The following is a 24,552-nucleotide window of genomic DNA, read 5'->3' as shown; positions in this document are numbered from 1 at the left end:
CTGTATTACAAAGCCACTGTTCTCAAAACTGCCTGGTACTGGCACAAGAACAGACATATAGATCAGTGGAATAGAATAGAGACCCCAGAAATCGGCACGAACCAATATGCTCAATTAATATTTGACAAAGGAGGCAAGAACATACAATGGAGCCAAGATAGTCTCTTCAACAAATGGTGTTGGGAAAATTGGACAGATATATGCAAGAAAATGAAACTAGGCCACCAACTTACACCATACACAAAAATAAACTCAAAATGGATAAAGGACTTAAATGTACGACAGGAAACCATAAAAATTCTAGAAGAATCCAAGGGCAACAAAATCTCAGACATATGCCGAAGCAATTTCTTCACTGATACAGCTCCTAGAGCAGTTGAAACTAAAGAGAAAATGAACAAATGGGACTACATCAAAATAAAAAGCTTCTGCACAACAAAAGAAACCATCAACAAAACAACAAGAAAACCCACTGCGTGGGAAAACATATTTGCCAACGTCATATCTGATAAGGGCCTAATCTCCAAAATTTATAGGGAACTCTTACAACTTAAGAAAAAGAAGATAAACAATCCAATCAAAAAATGGGCAAAGGATCTAAATAGACACCTTTCAAAAGAGGACATTCAGAAAGCCAAGAGACATATGAAAACATGCTCAAAGTCACTAATCATCCGAGAAATGCAAATCAAAACAACAATGAGGTACCATCTCACACCTGTCAGAATGGCTATCATCAACAAATCAACAAACAACAAGTGCTGGAGAGGATGTGGAGAAAAAGGAACACTTGTGCACTGCTGGTGGGAATGTAGTCTGGTGCAGCCACTATGGAGGACAGTATGAAGTTTCCTCAAAAAACTGGAAATGGAACTCCCATTTGACCCTGTGATCCCACTTCTAGGAATTTATCCCAAGAAACCAGAAACACCAATCAGAAAGGATATATGCACCTATATGTTCATAGCAGCACAATTCACCATAGCTAAGATCTGGAAACAGCCTAAATGCCCATCAGTAGATGAATGGATTAGAAAACTGTGGTACATCTACACGATGGAATACTATGCTGCTGTAAGAAAGAAGGTACTCTTACCATTTGCAACGGCATGGATGGAGCTGGAGAGCATTATGCTAAGTGAAATAAGCCAGTCAATGAAGGAAAAATACCACATGATCTCACTCATTCATGGATAATAGAGACCATTATAAACTTTTGAACAATAATAGATACAGAGGCAGAGCTGCCTCACACAGATTGTCAAACTGCAGCGGGAAGGCCGGGGAGGGTTGGGGGGCAGGAGGGAGTGGGTTAAGAGATCAACTGAAGGGCTTGTATGCATGCATATGAGCATAACCAATGGACATAAGACACTGGGGGGTAGGGGAAGCCTGGGTATTGTCAAGGGCGGGGGGAAAAAAAAAAGGACACATATGTAATACCTTTTGTAATGCTTTAAGCAATAAAAAAATAAATAAATAAATAAATAAATAAATAAATAAAAATTACAACTAAAATACAGAACCACCATCATTCAGAACCACCTGAAAGCTGGCTGAATGGAAGTCCTACAACTAGAGAAGTAAAGAAAAAAGCACAGGGAGACTGGTAGGAGGGGCAGAGGCACGGAAATTGCTGGTCTAACACCAATTTATGCTGTTTTTTAATACCCCAACCCAGGGTTCCAGAGCTGGAATGAGAAGTCCCCGTAACTTTGGGCTGTGAAAGCCAGCAGGGATTGGGGCTGAGTGACATGGAGGCTGCTAGAGACACAGGTGTTCCTTATAAAGGGCCGGCACACAAACTGACAAGCTCCTGCTTCCTCTGAGCTCCAGAGCTGGGTGCCGGGTGGTGGCTCTGGGAGACCCAGACACATACAGGGAGGAACTGGATTATCTGGCATCAGGGCAGGAACTTGGAGGCGGCTTTCTCCCAGACAGGGGTGCTCCCAGGGGTCACTGTTCCTGGGCTGGGACCTCCCCAGTGGCAGGGCTGACTGGCAGGTATATCTGTTTGCTCTGCCCTGGTGATTCCCTGAGACCCCGCCCCATCCAATTTGCAGCCCCACCCAAACGGTTTCCAGCAGCTTTTCCATATGAATGGCCTGTACTTGCTCAGGCTTCAGACTTTGCTGAAATATCTCAAACAAGCTGCAACTGGTTCAGCATGCCCCAAACCTATCAATAAAAGGTCCAAGACCCTGCACTAGCACCAGCCTGCTTTGCTTCACAGCTTGCCTGGTCACCTCCAAATTCAATACAAATAGCTCCTGCAGGGTGTCCCCAGGCAGTGGCTGACTTTGCACCTCCCTGGAGGTGCTAGAGCCAGTGCACCTGGTGGAAAGCTTCAAACCATAGCAGGTTACAACTCTACATATCCATAAGCAACACACTCAACAGGCAGACTCAGTGAGCACCAAAGCCCCACTGAAGCAAGTCCTGCTCCATAGGGGTGTTTCTTGCACAACAGCTCTCCCACTGTAGTTGCTGCTGGTCCTCACAGCCAATTGGAATGGAGGTCAATTCCTCCCAGAGACATGAAGAGCAATCAAGGCTAAAATATAAAACTGAGTACACAGGCCACACAGGGCTGCACTTACTACACAAGGCCATTCTACCAACTCAAGGAGACATAGTAGCTCTGTCTAATATGTAGAAACAAACACAGGAAAGCAGTCAAAATGCAGAGACAAAGAAACATGTCACATATGAAAGAAATGGAAGCAAGCAAACTACTAGATACAGAGTTCAAAACCATGGTTATAAGGTTACTCAAGGATCATCATGATAGCTTCAAGGGACTTAGTAAGTTATTCAAGGATCTGACTAAGGTCCAGTCAGATATTAAGCATACACTCACTGAAATATATATAAAAAATAAAAATGGCAGCAGAGTAGGAGGATGCTACACAGATGTGCTCTCAGGAACAAGCTGGAATTACAACTGAAATATGGAAAGGCTTCCTGAATAATCAATGGAAAACTCACAGGAGAGAACCCTGATACCCAAGGACCGAAGGTGGAGATGGCATAGAGGCTGATAGGAGGGGCGGAGGCACGAAAGGGCTGGCTGGGCACCCACAGACAGCAACTGAAGTCCCGGAGAGATATCTCAGCTGTGGGGGGGTGCCACTGAGAACTCTAGGATCTAATCCTGAAGCTGGGCTCCCCAGCAGAAAGCACCAAACTGAGGAGGGTACCCACAGGAAGTGGCAGCTTAAAGTTCGGGCATCCTTTTAAAGGGCCAATGCACAAAAATTCCCTGTGGAGTCACCCACCTTGTGCTCTGGCAGAGGGAGGATGAAGTGGACCGAAGCTGTAAGAGCGAACCCAGGCCTGGGGTCTCGGGGGATAGAGCTCAGAAGGCAGACACGCCAGGTTTCCTGGGCTGAGTTATTCCCTCACACAGCGGAGGACATCTTTCCCACATAGACATCTGCCTTGACTGGGGGAAAGATGGTTGACACACCCTATTGGAAAACACCTTGCCCTGAGGCCACTTATGAGATTAAAAGTGACAATTAGCTCCCAGGCAGAAGCAACTGCCTCACCCTGTTGGAAAAAAAACTCTCACCACACCTGTGGACGATTGCCTGGGGCAATTCAAACCAGAATCCTATTAGTCTGTAGACAGAGGCGGTCTCTGGAGGCTTTGAGTCTTTGCCTGACCCAATTAGTCAGAAACAGCCTTTAATACTGCCCTGCACTAGAGATTGAGAGTATAGAGGATCTACCTAAAACACAGTCACAAACCCAAACAGACGACCAAAATGAGGAAACAAAGAAACAACCCCCAAATGAAAAAACTAGTGAATTCTCCAGAAAAAAAGATAAATGAAGCAGAGATAAGAACTTTATTTGAAACAGAGTTCAGAGTAATGATGGTAAAGTTGCTCAACAGCATGAAAAAAGATATAGTAATTATGAAAAAAGAACACTCTGAGATAAAGAATGACATAACACAAATAAAGAACACATTGGAAGGAATACACAACAGATTAGGGGAAGCTGAGGATCGAATCAGTGAATTAGAAGACAGAGTAGAAAACATCACTCAATTAGAGAACCAAAAAGAAAAAAACAATTAAGAAACAGGAGGACAGCTTAAGGGAGCTGTGGGACAATGTGAAACGTAACAATATTAGAAAATGAAATATCAGAAGAAGCAGAAAGGGAGAAAAGAATAGAGAAGGTGTTTGAAGAAATAATGGTAGAAAACTTCCCTAACCTGGTAAAGGAAAAAGTCACACAAGTTCAGAAGGCACAGAGAACCCCAAACAAGAAGAACCCAAACAGACCCACACCCAGACACATCATAATTAAAATGCCAAAAATTAAAGACAGAGAGAATCTTAAAAGCAGCAAGAGAAAAGAAAACTGTTACCTACAAAGGCGTTCCCATAAGGCTGACACCTGATTTCTCATCAGAAACTCTACAGGCCAAAAGGGAATGGCATAAAGTACTCAAGGTAATGGAAAACAAGGACCTGGGACCAAGATTACTATATCCAGCAAGACTATCATTCAAAATCGACAGTCAAATAAAGAGCTTCCCAGACAAAAAAAGGCTAAAGGAGTTCATCACCACCAAGCCAGCATTATAAGAAATGCTAAAGGGATTGCTGTAAGAGATTGCTGAGAAGAAGAAACAGAGAGAGAAACCTAGCCACACAGAATTAAAATGGCTATAAATAAGTACCTCTCAATAACAGCCCTAAATGTAAATGGATTAAATGCTCTAATCAAAAGGTGTAGGGTAGCTGAATGGATACAAAAACATGACCCAACTATATGCTGTCTACAAGACACACCTCAAAACAAAAGACACATACAAGATGAAAGTGAAGAGATGGAAAAATTTTTCCAAGCAAATGGAAAAGGAAAAAAAGCTGGAGTAGCAATACTTATATCTGACAAAATAGACTTTTTTTTTAAATCTTTATGTTCCTTTATTGGAGCAAGATTCCTGACCAGTATACAGTGATGTATTCACTAAACAGAGACCTGGACAGAAATTACATACTATCCATCTAGATAGGTTTTATTATACTTTGCCTATTGATGGAATAGTTCCACTTACAAAAATTACAATAGAGAAATGTCAATTCTGAATAAGATCCTACAGGTTCTGCTGATTCTTCCATCGAGTGGCAGGGCTCAAGTCATCATTAGGAGAGAATTTTATTTTTAAAGTGTCATCTTAGACTGCAGGGATGTCCATTAAACAACACAATTAACATGCCAAAGGACAAGCCATGTTGTCAAAATGCCCACTTAACCCACCCAAACATGACAAACCCTTTGCTGACCTTCTATAACCCTTCTTTTTTTAAGTTTTTTTTTTCTTTTTTTAAACAAGAGAAAGTAGACAGATACATGTTGGTAAATGCTAACTGTCCATATTCACATAGAGACAGTGTAATCTCTGAGCCCAATATACAAAGAAAGGAGGAAAAAAAGCTAGAATTCTATGCACTAGTACACAGGGGACTAGCATCCTCCAGCTCCCAGCAGAGCTAAAGGAGCAGAAAGTTTTTCTTTTTTCCCACAGAGCATGGTGGTGTTGACTCCATTAAGTTTTTCTTGAGACAGGAAGGGATAAAAATGAATTTGGAACAGAAAGCGGCAAAGATTCTTTTCCCACTGTATTCTGCTCAAGGTACATCCACCCCAAATAAGGTGAGAACCATGGTGTAAAGGAGAGAAAAGAGACCTCAAAAACAGGGCGACTGAGCACAAGAGGGAGAAAAAAAGACAAAGAAAAAAAAGTCTACAACTTGCTCCCAGGGACTGGAGAAAATTAAAAAAGGTTGGAATCCATCAGTGTTCATTAGTCATCTTCTCCTTCATCTTCCTCTCCTTCTTCCCCCTCATCATCATCTTCATCTTCTTCACCTTCATCCACATCACCTTCTTCATCAATATCTTCATCATCATCGTCATCATCTTCTTCTTCTTCTTCTTCCCCTTCCCCTTCATCATCCATGTCAGGAACCAAGTAGTACTGTAATGGATTTGGCCAAATGTCATCTTTAATGACTTCTTCTGACTCATCTGCACCTGCATCAGAATGGTCAGTAAACCAGGTAAAGAAGCTTTCTGGTTCCTCATGCTGTCTCTTCCTGCTGGCTTTATTCTGTGTTTGACTTGAACGTTTCGTCAAATCCTTTCCAGATTTCCATTTGATTTCAGTGGCCTTTGAAGATGGATCACCACTCTCATTCAGATAAAACTCTTTGGAAAGAACTTTATTTTCAAAGTAAGGATTTTCATCAAAATAAAAATCTATTCTGTAACCTGATTTAATATCTTCAAACTCTGTCTCTTCGACTCTTGTCAAATAATGCAGCACCTCTTCATCCTCTTCGCCTGGCAGTGCAGACACTTGTGGATGGTTGACAAATGTTGTTACCCAAAAATTTGGGATTTTGGCAATTAATTCTGACCTCTTCTAAAAAAAATGGTTGGCAGAGTTTGTTATATTTCTGTTCTACTTTCAAAAATCTCCTCACTGGCTTATTTAAGTCTGTCTATTTCATTTTGTACTTCATCAATATGTTCAATCGCTTCTTGGTGTTCTTTTTCTCCCTTTGGCACGTCCTGAGGGGTCGGCTTCTTCTCCAGCTTGGGGGCTGGAGGCAGTTTCAGTTTCTTCATTTGAGGTGGGAGTGAGGACTGGTGTTTGGGGGCCATGCTGTGAGGAAAGTCGGAGGATCTGATCGCTGGGAAGTCGCCGGGCTCAAAGGCATGCTGAGCACTCCAAAATAGACTTTAAAAGTATCATGCTAAGCAAAATAACCCAGTCGGGGAAAGATAAATATCATAGGATCTCACTCATTTCTTTAATATAATGAACATAAACTGATGAACAAAAATAGAGCTGGGGGGGGGGGGGGGCGGAATATACTAGAATATAATAGAAATAATTTTGTTATTTGCAGATTTTTAATATTTCCTACAACCTTTGTGATATCATACTGTATTAGTATAGTTTTGGTAATATTATACTTAAAATCCTTTTACTCTTGAAATATTAATGTTTATTGCATGTAATATTTTTTAAAAAAGAATAATATACAGGGATTCAACAGTAGAGTAAAGGGTTCTGTGAATCAAGTTAACAATTTGTAATATGAGGAAGCAAAAAATACCCAATCAGAAGAGCAAAAAGTATGAAGATAGTTTAAAAAGCCTCTGAGACAACTTCAAACATACCAACACTCACATTTTGGGAGTGCCAGAAGGAGAAGAGAGAGAGCAAGATATAGAAAACCTATTTGAATTAATAATGACAAAAACTTCCCCTACCTGGTGAAAGAGATAGACTTACAAGTCCAGGAAGCACAGAGAGTCCCTAACAAGAGGACCCCAAAGAGGTCCACACCAAGACACATCATAATTAAAATGCCAAAGATTAAAGACAAAGAGAGAATCTTATAAGCAGCAAGAGAAAAGCCATTAGTTACCTATAAGGGAGTGCCCATATGACTGTCAGCTGATTTCTCAACAGAAACTTTGCAGGCCAGAAGGCAGTGTCAAGAAATATTCAAAGTGATGAATAGCAAGGACCTACAACCAAGATTACTCTACCCAGCAAAGCTATCATTTAGAATTGAAGGTCAGATAAAGAGTTTCACAAATAAGAAAAAGCTAAAGGAGTTCGTCACCACCAAACCAATATTACATGAAATGTTGAAGGGTATTCTTTAAGAAGACAAAGAAGAAGGGAAAAAAAGATAAAAAAATATGCAAGAAAATGGTAATAAATACATATCAACAACTGAATCTAAAAATCAAAATAAACAAACAAGAAATCTAAGGAACAAAATAAACTGGTGAATGAAATAGTATCAGAGACATGGAAACATGGAACAGACTGATGAATCTCAGAGGGAAGAGGTTGGGAGGTTGGAAGAGATTAACCAAAGATCTTACCTATGGACACAGAAAGTAGGGTGGTGAAGGCCTAGGGCAGGGTGGGAACCAGATAGAGGGAAGCAATGAGGGGCAAAAAAAGGGAGACATCTATAATAATCTCAACAACAAAAATTTAAATATATATATGTATATATGTACATTAAAAACAGTTTGAAAAACAGAAAAAAAGCAAAAGTGTTAAATGTTTTTATCTCAACACCCAGTGGTATTTTTAAATGTTGCAACAAGCTGCATTTTTTTAAAAATATATATTTTATTGATTTTTTACAGAGAGGAAGGGAAGAGGGATAGAGAGTTAGAAACATCGATGAGACAGAAGCATCGATCAGCTGCCTCCTGCACACCCCCTAGTGGGGATGTGCCTGCAACCAAGGTACATGCCCTTGACTGGAACCGAACCTGGGACCCTTCAGTCCACAGGCTGACGCTCTATCCACTGAGCCAAACCGTTTAGGGAAAACTGCATTTTTTTTTTAATCCTTACCCAAGGATATGTTTTTATTGATTTTAGAGAGAGAGGGAGAGGGAGAGGAAGAGAGAGAGAGAGAGAGAGAGAGAGAGGAAAAAAAACCATTGATGAGAAAATCATTGATCAGCTGCCTCCTGCACACCCCCACAGGATCAAGTCAGCAACCTGGGCATGTACCCTGACCAGTAATTGGTTCATAGGTCAATGCTCAACCACTGAGCCACTCTGGCCAGGCAAAATGTTTTTGGTTTTTTGTATAGATGATGGAAACAGTAATCATTTGGGAAAATGGTTAGAATTTAAAACTATCAATACCTTCACAATGTATTATTTAATCAAATTATATAAACATTCTTTTATCTTCCTTTTTAAAACTATTCCACTGATAAAATAATCATGTCTATACGAAGTCAATTTTCACTTTTGCTTTTCATGTTTTTTAAGTTTCACAAGATAATCAGCCTCATGTCTTTAAACTCAGACTTCACAAAAAGGAGGACTTTGCACTCCAGCTCTACCATTTTAAGCACACAAAGGATACAATGTACAATGAATGTCCCTGTGACTATCACACTGAAGAGGCATAGAGTTCAGGCACTCAAAGAGGAGGAGGACAATCTGACAGGCTGTAAATAACATGGACCATGGAGTAAGACCATCTGAGATCAAGCCTCAGCTCTGTGACTTCTTGGCTCCTGGACCCTAATCAAGTTCTAGAAACTTTACTTACATTGTTTGCAAAATGGCAAAAATATCACTCAACTCACTTTATTGTAAGCAATAAGTTAAGTAAGTATACAGAAAATGTTTGGCCTGAGGCAAATCCATAAATACTATTGGTTCTCTCCATCCTTCTCTATTTCATTGTTAAAGAGATGTTCTCTGAAAACATACCGATTGAAGTTAATGTCTGGGTAACTGGAATACTCTGATTTCATCTTCGCATTTCGACGTGGAAATGTGCAGAAGAACGCATTAGCTAAAAGACTGGCAATCTGTTCCTGCGACATTGTGATGGAATGATTCATCTTCTGTCTCAGGAGTGGTATTGGCTGATTGAGGAAACAAAAAATACAGACAAGAAGTGCAATAATTAGCTTAGCAATTTCAAAAGCAGAGGCACCAAATGACATTTACTAAATTAAGGTAGGAAAAATTACAGGCCATTCTTGAATTCTTAAATCAACAGTAATACCATTAGAAATATATACTTGTTTGACTGGAGATTTTTAATCAATAATAATGATAGTGAAGAGAACACAAAAGTCATTACTTATTAGTGAAAAACAAGATTGCTTTGGCAAGAAATAAAAACACACTGACCATGTAATTAAAAATTAAAACAGCCCTTGCCGGTTTGGCTCAGTGGATAGAGCACTGGCCCATAAAGGGTCCCAGGTTCGATTCTGGTTAAGGGCACGGTCAAGAGCACGTACTTCAATTACAGGCTGGATCCCAGCCCTGGTCAGGACATGTGTGGGAAGCAACAAATTGATGTGTCACTCTCACATCAATGTTCCACTCTCTAAAAATTAATGGTCCAGCTGGTGTGGCTCAACAGTTGAGTCTCGACCCAGGAACCAAGAGGTTGCTGGTTCGATTCCCAGTAGTGGGCGTGCAGGAGGCAGCCAATTGATGATGTTCCTCTCTCATCAATATTTCTATCTCTCTATCCCTCTCCCTTCCTCTCTCTCTAAAAATCAATAAAAACATGTTAAAAAAAATAAATGAATAATAAAAAAAAAACAATGGCAGAATATCCTTGGGTAAGGATTAACAAAAAAAATTTTTAAAAACAATGAAACGGAAAAATGCAATTTTGACTTTAACTATTAATGCAGATGCAAAATTTTGTTCTCATTTATATTAAAGATTGCTGGACAAAGCAATTTTTCTCTTTTAGTCCAAAATAAAATAATCGAAAAAAATAATTCAATAAGTAAGTCTTTTCCTTCTAATTCTGAATCACACTTCACATTGACAATCTTTATAAGGCTCAAATCTAATTTTATGATAGCAATTAATACACTATATGTATACAAACTTACATATAACTTGTAAGAAGATAGACATTTATCTAATCATTCCAAATCAAGGAAGAAACAGGACATTTTACCTTCAAAATTTTGATGTCTGAACTGCCTTCCAGTTGTACCAAACTCAAATTTATTGATCTTTTAATTCCAGTATAATATACGGGACCTGATTATTGTATCCAATAGGATTTATTCTATTCTAAATATTTAAACGATGTGTTTAAAGACATAATGGTAAAACCAAAGACCAATTGCCAACATCTCTTTTACGTATCAACTGTTAAATTCAAAATATTCCAGGGGATGCTTTTCCTTCTCCGTTCAGTCAGAGCCAGAACTAAGAATCCTGGATGCCTGCATTAACCACAAACCAATATGCACGGAAAACTATTTATCACGTCTCATAATAAACATCAGAAATGATACTGAGGAAAGTCAGGCAAGACAAAACTGCAATACTATAAGAATTAACTTTACAGAAAATACCTATCATTGCTAGAATAAGAGTTTGCTAGAAAAAGAAAAGGTTACACTTGTAGCTCAACTATTTCTTAAGAAAAAACACAAAAAATAAACAAGAGAAACATAAAGAATTTATTTTCACTTCAGTATCCAAAATTCTCTCTCCTTTTAGGCCTTAGCAATCACTATATCTAAGAAAGAGGAAATAGCGCATATTGATCTCCATTTCCCAGCCTATACATTTATTTACAATCCAGCAATAAGTTTAGAAAAGGTAACAATGTGTCAATGGTTTAAAGCAAACTGGTACTTGTTTTTAGTAAAAAATGAGATTTTAACTACCATTTAAGAAGTTACTCACAAATACTATTTTAAAAATTAATGGTAATATTTTAGGCTTAACAAACACAACCATTTCTTGTTCTCCTAGTAACCAAACAGTATAATTTTAAATAGAATAGATGGTTTCTGCTCTTTTGGTGAGGAGAAATGCCTGAAAGCTCATTTGGGGAAAACCAGAGGATGTAAGTCTTACTGTCAAGCTCTCAGCTAAGTAAGAGACTGATTAACATAAAGATCTTTCCCAAAGTGCATGTCTAAAATTTGTTTCTTTTAATTTTCTTTTTATAAATATAATGTACCATTTAGATTTGGTCCAGAGAGTGTTAATGTGATATAAATAATTAAATAACAACATATGCAACTTAACATGTTAACTTTTACCGCAGAGATTTACATTTCAGTAGACAGGGCACAGAATTGAAGTGTTCTCCCCATTAACACAGTTATTTTAAATCAGGACAAAAAGTTGGGAACCACAAGTCTGGTTTTGGTCTACCAAGTGATTTGTAATAGCTTATATATATTTGAATATATATATTCAAAGGCATATAAAAATATGAAAACGATCTCTCCTGAAGCATGAGGGGAAGAGAAGTTTAAGTGATTTATGTCTAAAGGCTATATACTGTCAATTCTGAACTAAACACTGAATTCAAAAAGCATTTAATTATGTGGAATCTAAAGAACAATATAAAAGAACAAACAAAACAAAACAGACTCATAGATACAGAGAACAGACTGATGGTTGCCAATGGGAAGGAGGTTTGGGGAACTGGGTGAAAAAGGTGAAGGGATTAACAAGTACAACTTGGTAGTTACAAAATAGTCACGGTGCCGAAACCGGTTTGGTTCAGTGGATAGAGCGTCAGCCTGCGGACTGAAAGGTCCCAGGTTCGATTCCGGTCAAGGACATGTACCTGGGTTGCGGGCACATTCCCAGTAGGGGGTGTGCAGGAGGCAGCTAATCGATGTTTCTCTCTCTCTCATCGATGTTTCTAACTCTCTATCTCTCTCCTTTACTCTCTGTAAAAAATCAATAAAATATATTTTAAAAAACAAACAAACAAACAAAAAAAAACAAAATAGTCACAATAATGTAAAGTACAGCATAGGGAATATAGACAATAATACTGTAATAACTATGTATGGGGCCAAGTGGGTATTGGAAATATCGGGGGGAGGGCAACACTTTGTAAAGTATATGATTGTCTAACAACAATGTTGTACACTAGAAACTAAATCAAAATAATACTGAATGTAATCTGTAATTAAAAAATAAAAAATAGTCCTGGCTGGTATGACTAGTTGGTTAGAGTGTTGGCCAGCACACAGAAGGGTCTCAGGTTTGATTCCTGGTTAAGGGCACATACTTGGATTACTGCTTCGATGGCCGCCCCAGTTGGGGTGTATGCGGGAGGCAACCAATTAATGTGTCTCTCTCACATCAATGTTTCTCTCTCTATCTCTTCCCTCCCTCTCTCCCTTCCACTCTCTCTAAAAATCAATAAAAAAAATGCCCTTGGGTGAGAATTAACAAAAATAATTATAAAATTTAAAAATTAAAACAATAAAAAATAAAACCACATTTAATTAAGCACCATGTTAAACTTGGGGACACCAAGAACATCTCCATGGAAGAACATAAATTACAAACGCATGTGCTATAAATATGATTTGCGTGCTACAGAGGGATTAGATTTGGCTGGGAGAGGTAGAGAAGGTTTTGCAGGGGAAGTAAAAACTAGAGCGTAGAGGTAGTGAAATTTTACTAGGTAAGGAAAAAAGCAAGGAGGGAAAGAAAAAAGAGTAAACATGAAACATAAGCAAGCAAATACAGGCATACCTTGTTTTATTGAGTTTTGCTTTATTGAACTTTACAGATACCTTGTTTTTTATAAATTGAAGGTTTGTGGAAACCCTGTGTTGAGCAAGTCTATTGGTACCATTTTTCCAATAGACTCATATAATGGTTAGCATTTTTTAGCAATAAAGTATTTTATAAATAAGGTATGCACATTGTTTCCTTAGACATACTACTATTGCACATTTAATAGACTACAATATAGTGTAAACATAACTTTTATATGCACTAGAAATCCAAAAAGTTCATGTGACTCACTTTATTGCGATACTAGAGGCCCTTTAGCAGTCTGGGAGCCCTCGGGGGATGTTCCAACAAATGGCTTACAGATGGTTTTAGCCCACGGAGCGGGGCCTAAGCTGTCTGTCAGAAATCCTTAGCGCTGCCACGGAGGCAGGAGAAGCTCCTGCTGCTGCGCTTGCCAGCCATCAGCCCAGCTTGTGGCTGAGCAGTGTGAGAGCACACTGACCACCAGGGGGCAGCTCCTGCGTTGAACGTCTGCCCCCTGGTGGTCAATGCATGTCATAGCAACCGGTTGTTCCGCCGTTAGGTCGATTTGCATATTACCATTTATTATATAGGATTTGTTTTATTGCAGTGGTCTGTAACCAAACGTAATATCTCCAAGGTATGCCCAAAACTTCCAATATAAACAACCAGATGAGTTTTACAATATATTTATCCTGTCCAATAGAAAAACTTATTTTAGACACAATGCATTAATGAGGTAAAATTAAAGTTACATAAAATTGGAAATATCACAGTGAAATGCTAACAAATACAGCACATTCAATGGATCTCAACTGAAGGTGGCAGCATGGCCCACAGGCATCTGGACATACTTGTGTTTTGGGTTGTTGTATTTTGTGTCCCAATGACTATACTTATAGTTTTTGGGGTACCCCAATGACAGAATGAAATGTGTGAGACCATCCTACACATTCAGAAACTGTTTCACCCAAAATGTCCCCAGGGCCTCTGTGGAGCAACAGTGTTCAGCATCCAGGCAGAAAGGGGGCTAGCCCTAGGAGTAAAAGACAAAGGCAAATGCAAACCACTGCTGGGGGAAATATGCGGAGAAAATCATGAAGACTAACCAACAACCTCTTGTGAAGGTTTGAAAATATGTTTGCAAATTCTTTGACAAATCCTTCTTTTTTTTTTTTTTTTAAATATATTTTATTGATTTTTCACAGATAAGAAGGGAGAGGGATAGAGAGCTAGAAACATCGATGAGAAAGATCAATCAGCTGCCTCCTGCACGCCCCCACTGGGGATGTGCCCGCAACCAGGGTACATGCCCTTGACCGGAATCGAACCCGGGACCCTTGAGTCCGCAGGCCGACGCTCTATCCACTGAGCCAAACCGGTTCGGCGATCCTTCTTTAAAGAAGTAGAGTTTAATTACCATCTCCTTGAGTGTGGGCTGGATTTAGCAACTAATTTCTACTGAATAGAAAAGTAGCAGAAGTGGTATTAGGTGCCTTTAAAAAACTAAGTCATAAAAGGCACTGACACTTCCTTGCACTCTCCTTTGAGTAGCTTGTTCTGGGGAAGTTAGCAACCATGTCATGAGGACACCCAATCAGCTTATGGAGAGGCAGCCCCATAAGGCACTAAATTTTAAAGCAATTTGTTACATAGCAATAAACAATTACTAGTAAAAAACTCCAGACAAAATAGAATATTACCAGATTATTTCTTCTATTTTTAAAAGTTAAGAAAATACCATGGCTCATTTGTTATGAAACATGCCACTTTGGGGTGGGGGAGAAATGAGTGAGGAGAAAGCCATTTGGAAGATAAAATGTTCTAAATCCATTAGTATGTTTTGAAATAATAACTACTGGGTTGTTGTGTGTTTTTTTAAGTTAGAGACAATTTAAAGAAAAAGGTAAATAGAAGTATGAGTAAGCAAACTTCAACAGTGTAAACTGAAGCTCAGAAATTGAATGCTGCATTTTTAATGTCCTTTTGTAGCATTCTCCTTAGCCTCTAACCTTTTCTAGCAAAAGCATCATACTCTTTGGCAAAAACTATTTCCCATCTTTCTCTTTTGCCTCTTTGACTTTGGCCATTAGAGTTTAATTGTGAGTCACAAGAAAGCTACTAGGAAAGACGTTATTTCCACTAACCTGGGTGCAAATATTTGGCAGACAGAGTGCAATTTTCACCATATCGGGCAAAATGGACTGATATAAATGTTGGGCTTCTGCTTCTTCAAGTACCTGAAAACCAATGAAATATGTTATCAGTGATGTTTGTTAAGAACTTAAATTATATACCTGCTTTTCAGAGGATCTCACAATAAGGCACATTATTAGTACCAACAAATGCACAAAGGTGAACTTATAAATTCATTTTCAAAATGTATGTAATTCACTATAATGCCCTCTGAAAACTAATATCCCAAATATCAAATATCTCTCATATCAAAATTCACAATCAAATAAAACACAAATAAAAAAACAGTACAGCCAAAACCGGTTTGGCTCAGTGGATAGAGCGTCGGCCTGCGGACTGAAAGGTCCCAGGTTCAATTCCGGTCAAGGGCATGTACCTGGGTTGCGGGCACATCCCCAGTAGGAGATGTGCAGGAGGCAGCTGATCGATGTTTCTCTCTCATCGATGTTTCTAACTCTCTATCTCTCTCCCTTCCTCTCTGTAAAAAAATCAATAAAATATATTTTTAAAAAAATATCTAGGCATTTCAGAAAAATACGTTGAAAACTGCCTACTAATTTTTTTAAAAAAAAACAACAACAACAAAAAAAAACAGTACATTCTGCCCCTGGTTACGTCAATAAGAAACTGATTGACCATCAAGAACTCTCTCAGAAACCCTCAAGGACCCATCTAGCTTCAATAGTGTAGAACTTAAAACCATCATAAAAGTCACACTCATTATTTCAGAGCATATTATATGTGTCAAATCTAACCTATTAGATAGTAAACAGTGAAGTTTTTGATGACCTTAGAATTTTCCTTTTTCAGGTACCCTTGGGAAGTTAAAACCATAATTTCCATATCATAATTTAAAGTACAACAAAGATGACAATCATGGCCTATTGTTATCTTTTATAATTTGCCATCTCTAATAACTTTTAGAAATTACTTTAGGCCTTTTGACACAATTTCACTCTAAATACCAGGATACTTCTTTAAAAGTACTGAAGATAACAATACCTTTAATTTAGAGATATAGTCAAGATTAAAGTAAATTATTTATCTACTTGAAATGACACTTGAACTAGAAGCCACCTTTATAATCCAGTCTGATCCTGTCATTATTACAAAGAAAACTGAGGGGAATGAAGTCACCTGATCATCCTAGATTGTGAAGATCAATTAAGCAACTAGTCAGAACTATTGTTTTTGCCTGTATTCAACAGCTCTCCTCACTTCCCTGTGAGACCAATGTTTGGGATTGATGAGATCATAAATATCTATGAATTTTCTCAGCTATCAAAATATAGATGTTCACAAATATCTATAGATTTCCTTTGCTATGAGCTGAAATTAAAAATATCCATTCATCTAGTCAGGGTTTGTGTGTAAATAGAAAAAGTAACAAAGATCATTTATATTCACTCCAGTTTTACAAGGAGTTTCTAACATTAAGAAATGTCTTTATACCAAGACTCTAAAATTTAACCTATACTTACCCCCTCTTTAAATTAGGATAATGGGAAAACTGAAATTCCAAATGAAAAGAAAGATATTTGCAACTCAGGGATATTTTATTTAATAAAGAGAAGATCTGCAAATTGACCGCCATGCTGTAACAGTCAAGATGGCTGCGCCCACAGCAGAGGCAGGGATTCCATAACACAAGATGGCTGCACCCAAAGTGGAAGCCGAGTTCCTATAACGAGCCTTAACAAGCAATCAGCAGGGACCTGAGGTTGCATGGTGCTGGGCCGGGGCAGGGGACCTGAGGCTGCACCCCCCACCCGGCAGGGCTTGTCAGGGGACCTTATGCCGTGTCCCCTGCCGGCAGGGCTTGACAGAGACCTCAGGCCATGTCCACTGCCCGGCAGGGCTTAACAGGGGACCTCAGGCCGCATCCCTCCCCCCAGTGGAGCTTGACGGTGGACCTCAGGCCGTACCCCCCCACCCCCCAGCGCCGGGCTGGAGGACCTGAGGCCGCACCCCCCGCCAGGCCAGGGGACCTGAGGCTGTGCACCCCTCCTGGTGGGGCTTGACAGGGGACCTCAGGCTGCGTCCCCCGCCCAGCAGGACTTGATAGGGGACCTCAGGCCATACCTCCCGCTCCAGCGCCAGGCTGGAGGACCTGAGGCCGCGCCCGCCAGGCCGGGGAACCTGAGGCTGCGCCACCCACCATGCCAGGCTTGACAGGGGAACTGAGGCCACGCCCCTCGCCCATAGGGCTTGACGGGGAACCTAAGGCGCGCCCCCCACCTGGGGGACCTCAGGCCGCGCACCCCGCCCTAGGCCGGGGGACCTAAGGCTGTGCCCCCTGCCTGGTAGGGCTTGACAGGGACCTCAAGGTGTGCCCCCGCCTGGCGGGGCTTGACAGGGGACCTCAGGCCACGCCCTCCCATCCCGGCGCCGGGCCAGGTGACCTGAGGCCATGCCCCCCACCCGGTGGGGCTTGACGGGGGTGGGGCGGCCGGGTCTGGACCTAGCCCAATGGGGGTGGGCTCGCCAGATCTGGGCCTCGCACTATTTTGAGGTGCACGTGGGTGGGGGAGGGGGGGACTTGACTCTGGGTCCCGTGATGCGCCCCAGACTTTGACAGGAGGAAGATTTTTATATACATTTTACTAATTTTCTTTCATCTCCGACATTTCTATTATAGAGAAAGGGCAAATAACAATATTAAAATATTTCCTCTAATTAATTCCCTTTTAATGTGCACGAATTTCGTGCACCGGTCACTAGTATAGATAAATCTATTAATCACAGATATACAGAAAACTAAGCAAGTGAACAATACAAGACAATTATTAATTCTGGAGAAAACAAAAAGATGTAGAAGAGTGGAAATGCAATCATATCTTAAATACAGTGTTTTTACCATCCTACTAAAAAAATAGACTATTAATCTAACTACAGTGGGAAAATATAAATAAGCCTTGTGTTATTGGTGATGGGGAAAGTGAATGATAGCTAAATCCTAATCTATAACGGAAAGTTAATAGATGTTAAAAATTAGCTTGCCCTGGCTGGTGTTTTCCAATGGTTAGAGCGTTGGCCTGCACACCAAAGGGTTTCAGGTTGGATTCTCAGTCAAGGACATGCAGGTTCAATCCCAGGCCTCCAGTCTGGGCACATGCGGCTCCCCGCATTCCTTCCTTTTTTCCTTCCTGATGTTTCAAGATTCCATCTTTTATCATTTCCTTTCTGTTTCAAGAAGTTCCTTTAAACATTATTTTAGGAGATTCTAATGATAAATTCCCTTCCTTTCCCTTCATCTGAGAATGTCATAAAGAAAGTTTCACTGGGCACTCTCCCTCCAGGGAGCATGCCCATGCCATTCCCTTCTCCCTCTCCTTCCCCCACAGGCATGTATCCCCTAGCCTCTAAGGGAACCCTATGAGACTTGCAACCAGGGGAGCAATGGGCAGCAGCAGCTTGTCCCAGGCTAACCCCCTGAACCTGTTCCAACGCCTTTTTCCCTGACTTCCCAGTGAACCAAAGGAGAACAGCCTAGCCTCTCCAGTTGCTTCTTCTATGCCCTTCCTTTCACTTTTCAAAGTATATTTTTTTCCTGTGGTCTATAAATACTTGTATTTTTCACACTCTGTGTCTCGATTGAAATCTCTCCCTCAAGAAGACAAGAACTGAGGTCTCCTTGTCTCACCAGTAACATCTCTTTGGTGCTGTGACTCGGATTGCACCAACCAAAGTCTGTAAAGTGGATTTGGAGCTGATGAATGTCTTGTGCTTTCTGGAGGTTGTTTCTTGAAAGAATATATCTCCTAAACTCCAGGGGACCCCACGAAATGTGCAACCAAGAGAGCAATGGGCAGTGGCAGCTTGTCTCGGGCTAACCCCCGAACCTGTCTCCAATGCCCTGTTTCTAGTGAGCCAAAGCATCCCAGCCTAGACCCTCCTATTGCTTCTTCTATTCCCTTCCTTATTTCACTGTCCTAAGTATATTTTTGCTGCAGTCAATAAATTTTTTACCAAAAAAAAAGAGAAAGAAGAAAAAAAAAAAGTTTCATTGGATATAAAATTCTATGCTGGCAATTTTTCTCTTTCTGGCCTACATGTCTTCTGATGAGAAATCCACTGTCATTTATATTGCTTTTCCCTATAAGCAATGTCATTTCTCTTTGAATGCTTTCATTTCCTTGCCTTTAGTTTTAAGAAGTTTGGGTATGATGTGTCTTGGCATAAATTGCTTTGTGTTTATACTGTTTGGGGTTTGTTAAACTTCTTGAAACTGCAGGTTTATGTCTTTCATCTAATTTGGGGAAATTTCAGCTATTATTTCTATTTTACAGCTGCTTTTTCTTTGAGGTGTTGTTTTTTTTTTTTTCAGCTCTGCCCTCTTTTTCCTCTCCTTCCAGTATTAAATGACATAAACGTTAGATCTTTTGTTATAGTCCCATATGTCCCTAAACTGTTCTCTTTTTTTAGTCTATTTCTTTCTGCTATTCAGACTGAGTAATTCTGTTCTTTTTTCAAGCTCACTGATTTCTTTCTTCTGTCATCCCATTTCCAATTGCATTTTTCAAAAGTTTCAGTTATTATGTTTTCCAGTTCTAAGATTTCTATTTGGTTCTTCTTTGTAACTTCTATTGCTCTACTGGGATAATTTTTTCATTTGTTTCAAGCAGCTCTATAATTAGTCATTGAAGCCTTTCTGTGATGGCTGCTTCAAAACTTTGTCAAATTATGCTAACACTAGAGGCCCAATGCCTGAGATTCGTGCATGGGTAGGGTCCCTATGCCTTACCAGCATCAGGTCCGATCGGGGACTGCCAGCTGCCAGTTGGGGCCTTCCTTCATTCCGCACCACCCCTTGGTGGTCAGCACACATCATAGCAAGCAATTGAACTCCTGGTCTCCCAGTTGAACTCCAGAGGGGACACTATGCACATTAGCCTTTTATATATATTGATCTGTATTTTCTCAGGGAGGGTGTCGTCTTTTTTCATTTCAGTTAAAATTTTCCTGGTTCTTTGTGATGAATGATTTTTTTTAATTGAAATCTGGACATTTTGGGTATTATGTTACGAGTTGCTGGATCTTATTTAAATCTTGTTTTCGGAGGACTTCTGTGACAGGGGAAGGGATAGCCACTTCAGTGGCTTACTGCCAGTTGGGAATAGAAACTCAGGTTCTCTACTCAGCCTTTATTGACTCCTACAGCAAGGAGGAAGAGAGGCATCTTCTTATTTGTTTGTTAATCCTTACCCAAGGATATTTTTTCCCATTGATTTATTTTTTTAGAGTGAAAGGAGGGAGGGAGGAAGAGAAAAAGAGAGAGAGAGGAAGAGAGAGAGAAGAGACATCGATTGGTTGCCTGCTGCACATGCTCGGACCAGGGCCAGGGATCAAACCTACAACCCAGGTATGTGCTCTTGATCAGGAATTGAACCGGCAACCCTTCGGTTCTTGGGCTGATGCTCTAGCCACTTAGCCACACCGGCCCAGGCAGGGGAGAGGCATCTTGATACCACTGGTTAGGGGTGAGAGTTCAGGCTTACCACTAGGCCTCTGCTGATACCACCCTGGTGTTGTATCTTTTCTAGGGCCCCATAGACCCATGCTAGTTAGTCTTCTCTGCATCTTTCAGTGCCCTATGTTTATACCAGTGCATGAAATTCGTGCACTTGGGGAGGGTCCCTCAGCCTGGCCTGTGCCCTCTCGCAGTCCAGGAGCCCTTAGTGCTGCCGCAGAGCGGTGGTGGCTTCTGGCTGAGCGGTGCTCCCCCGTGGGAGTGCACTGACCACCAGGAGGCAGATCCTGTGTTGAGCATCTGCACCCTGGTGGTCAGTGCACGTCATAGCGACTGGTTGTTTCATCATCTGGCCGAAATCGGCTATTTGACATCCCCCAAGGGGTCCGGGATTGTGAGAGGGCACAGGCCAGGCTGAGGGACCCCACTGGTGCACGATCAGGGCCGGGGAGGGATGCGGGAGGTTGGCCAGCCAGGGAGGGACCGCAGGAGTGCTCCAGAGCATGTCTGGCCCATATCGTTGAGTCCCGATCAGCCAGACACCAGCAGCAAGCTAACCTACTGTTCAGAGCGTCTGCCCCCTGATGGTCAGTGCATGTCATAGCGACTGGTCAACCGATCGACTGTCTGCCCCTGGTGGTCAGTGCACATCATAGTGAGCAGTTGAGAGCCTTAGCATATCATTAGCATAATATGCTTTGATTGGTTGAACAGCTGACTGAACAACTGGACACTTAGCATATTAGGCTTTTATTATAGAGGATACTGCCCAGGATTTTAGCTATATTTTGCAAGATGCATAGGAAAAGGTGTCTATCCAAACATTTTTAACCCAAAGACATTTAACCTTAAAATGTCTAAAAATTGGCAGACAGGGCTTTCTCCTTTGGGTGCCTGTCCTTGTCTTTTAAAATTGACATATGAGTAGCTGCTGCCATGCTTTACTGACAGTCACAAGCTTGAAAATATCACTTATTTATCTGATAGAGCATTATTGTACTGGACTTCTTCAAAACTGTCAACACTTCAGACCTATGTCTAATGCTGCTTTGGAAACACTAATAAAATAACATGAAAAACACTATTTCATAACATAACCAACCCATGTTTGAAATGAAATGCACAATTTAAAAAAACTAGCATGATCTTATCCCTTCTCATATATCATTTTATCTTTATGCAAATCTAACTTATACAAATTATTATTTAATAGTTATTAATCTATACAATGCAACCAAGATATAAGTAGTAAAAAGTTTTTAAAATGTAAGTCATTTTAACTTCAAGAGTAGCAAAAAAAACCTTAAATAATAAACATTTATTTATAATATGTCATATATTATAATATTACATTGTTTATTTACAATAATGATTATAGTGAAGATAAGCATTTACATTATGGTAAAAGAAAAGCTTCATTAAATTCTCCCATAAGTAAAGCCCGGCTCCCAATTGGATAGTCTGTATAGATAATTATATGTAGTAAGTATTTCTACATATGTATTTATCTTTTTATTCTAGTATTACAAATTGATTATATGTCTCATTCATAAGTAATACAGTAAGTTTCAAAATTGTAATGCTATTTTTGCCCATCTCTTCCCTTTAGACTATAGATCTGTTTGTTCCTTCAATTGGCCAACAAACAAATATTTAAGTATTTATTATGTGCAAGACACTGTGCCAGGAATAAAGATAGAACCAGAAACAGTAACAGACATGAATCACTGACTCATTAATCTCACAGCAGAAAGCCCTATGCTCTTTTGGTGACCCCTCAATACGTCAGCCCTAACCTTGAAGTATAGTGATTACTACAACCTCTCCATAGTGACCGTGGACAGGCTATCTTTCTTTCTTCCTTCAGCAGATAGAAACATGGGCAAACTACTAAAAGACTAATGAAATTTGCCAAGTGTCAAAAAAACTATAAATTATTTAAATCGGTGTGTGTGTGTATATATATATATATATATATATATATATATATATATATATACACATACATACACACACACACACAAAGAGAAGTGATTTTTGCTTATTTCTTTTTTCTTAGAATAGTACTTGATCAACTAAAAATAAATCTGTGAACAGTGCTCTAACATTAAAGACATATAATGACTAAGTACAGTGTCTGGCAAACAAAGTACTAAATTAAAAAATGACTACTGAACTTGGCATGAATAAGTGAAATTGTAGCTGATAAAATCAGAAAACTAGTATCATTTTACTAAAGAAAATTTCCATTGATCTACTTCTTCAAACAGTTCATAGCAAACAGCTTTTAAAAAGTGACCAATTACAAATCAATCAATGTGATAAACACCTCAAGTTAATCCATTTTACCTACTGATCTAACCTAGTTAGATCCTAGTAACGTTTTAAAAGGTTACTAATCATCTTCTTCAATGAAAATTCTCTGAAAACATTTATTTAAGAGGTGTAAAACATTAAATTTTTAAAAATTGATTTTAGAGAGGGAGCAAGGTAGAGAGACAGAGTAACATCAATGTGAGAGAGACATATACATGCCTCGACCTGGGATTAAACCCACAACCTACGTAGGTAGGTAGGTGCCCCAACAGAAATCCAACCCGAGAGCTTCCGGTGCACAGGATGACGCTCCGACCAACTAAGCCACCCTGGCCAGAGTTAAAACATAAAATTATTAAACAATTTTTCATTATAGCCCTAGCTGGTTTGGCTGAGTGGATAGAGGGTCAGCCTGTAGACTGAAGGGTCCAGGTTCGGTTCCAGTCAGGGGCACATGCCCGGGTTGCAGGCTCAATTCCCAGTGGGAGGTGTACAGGAGGCAGCCGAACAGTGACTCTCTCTCATCATTGATGTTTCTATCTCTCTCTCTCCCTTCCTCTCTGAAATCAATACAAAATATATATTTAAAATAAAAATAAACAAGTACCCGAGCTGGCGTGACTCAGTAGTTGAGCACTGACCTATGAACCAGGAGGTCACAGTTGGATTTCTGGTCAGGGCATATGCCCAGATTGCAGGTTTGATCCCTGGTGTGGGGCATGCAGGAAGCAGCCGATCAATAATTCTCTCTCATCACTGATGCTTCTCTCTCTCCTTCTCCCTTGCTCTCTGAAAGCAATCAACCAACATACATACATATATATATATATATATATATATATATATATATGTATATATATATATGTAAACACACACACACACACACACACACACACACACTAGAGGCCCGATGCACGAAATTTGTGCAAAGGCCTTGACCCTGGCCCCGGCCCACTGCCGTGGCCTCTGCTGCCTCAGCCATGCCCCCGCCCACTATGGCTTTGTCCGAAGGGCATTCGGTCTAATTAGCATATTACCATTTTATTATTATATTATTATATATATGTGTATGTGTGTGTGTGTGTGTGTGTGTGTGTGTGTGTGTATCGTATGTCATCCAAAACCTACACAGAGGAAAAAACTCATAATTCTATGATACTGAAATAGTAAGTAACCACTTAAGTGCTTGTTATGTTTTCCTTCTTACACATATGAAATCACTTAAAATCATGTTGGTCAAACAATCCTATCTAATAAAGAGGGAATATGCTAATTGACCCTCACACCATAGCAAAGATGGCGGTGTCCACAGCCAAAAAGGAGGGAATATGCTAATTGACTGTCCCACCCTCAAAGATGGTGGCACCCACAGCCAATAAGGAGGGAATATGCTAATTGACTGTCCCACCCTCAAAGATGGCAGTACCCACAGCCAATAAGGAGGGAATATGCTAATTGACTGCCCCACCATCAA

General features: G+C 40.1%; 1 protein-coding gene and 1 pseudogene across 2 annotated transcripts in view; both read right to left on the bottom strand.

Annotated features, from left to right (window-relative positions):
- PARG (poly(ADP-ribose) glycohydrolase) overlaps positions 1 to 24,552 on the bottom strand; it is a 185,661-nt gene that overhangs the window by 84,709 nt on the left and 76,400 nt on the right. For both annotated transcript variants that reach the window (XM_070433168.1, XM_070433167.1), the window contains exons 8-9: positions 15,244 to 15,336; positions 9,302 to 9,459 (exon numbers count right to left, since the gene is read on the bottom strand). In XM_070433168.1, coding sequence (XP_070289269.1) covers positions 9,302 to 9,459; positions 15,244 to 15,336 — 251 coding nt within the window. The remainder of the gene's footprint in view (positions 1 to 9,301; positions 9,460 to 15,243; positions 15,337 to 24,552) is intronic.
- Positions 4,865 to 6,693, bottom strand: LOC139021600 (protein SET-like; annotated as a pseudogene).

The sequence above is a fragment of the Myotis yumanensis genome, unplaced genomic scaffold, assembly GCF_028538775.1.
Source record: "Myotis yumanensis isolate MYYU_CA2020_CCGP unplaced genomic scaffold, mMyoYum1.0.hap1 SCAF_13, whole genome shotgun sequence".
Classification (NCBI taxonomy): Eukaryota; Metazoa; Chordata; class Mammalia; order Chiroptera; family Vespertilionidae; genus Myotis; species Myotis yumanensis.
The sequence above is the reverse complement of the archived record's forward strand: the minus strand, read 5'-3'. Positions and strand labels throughout refer to the sequence as shown.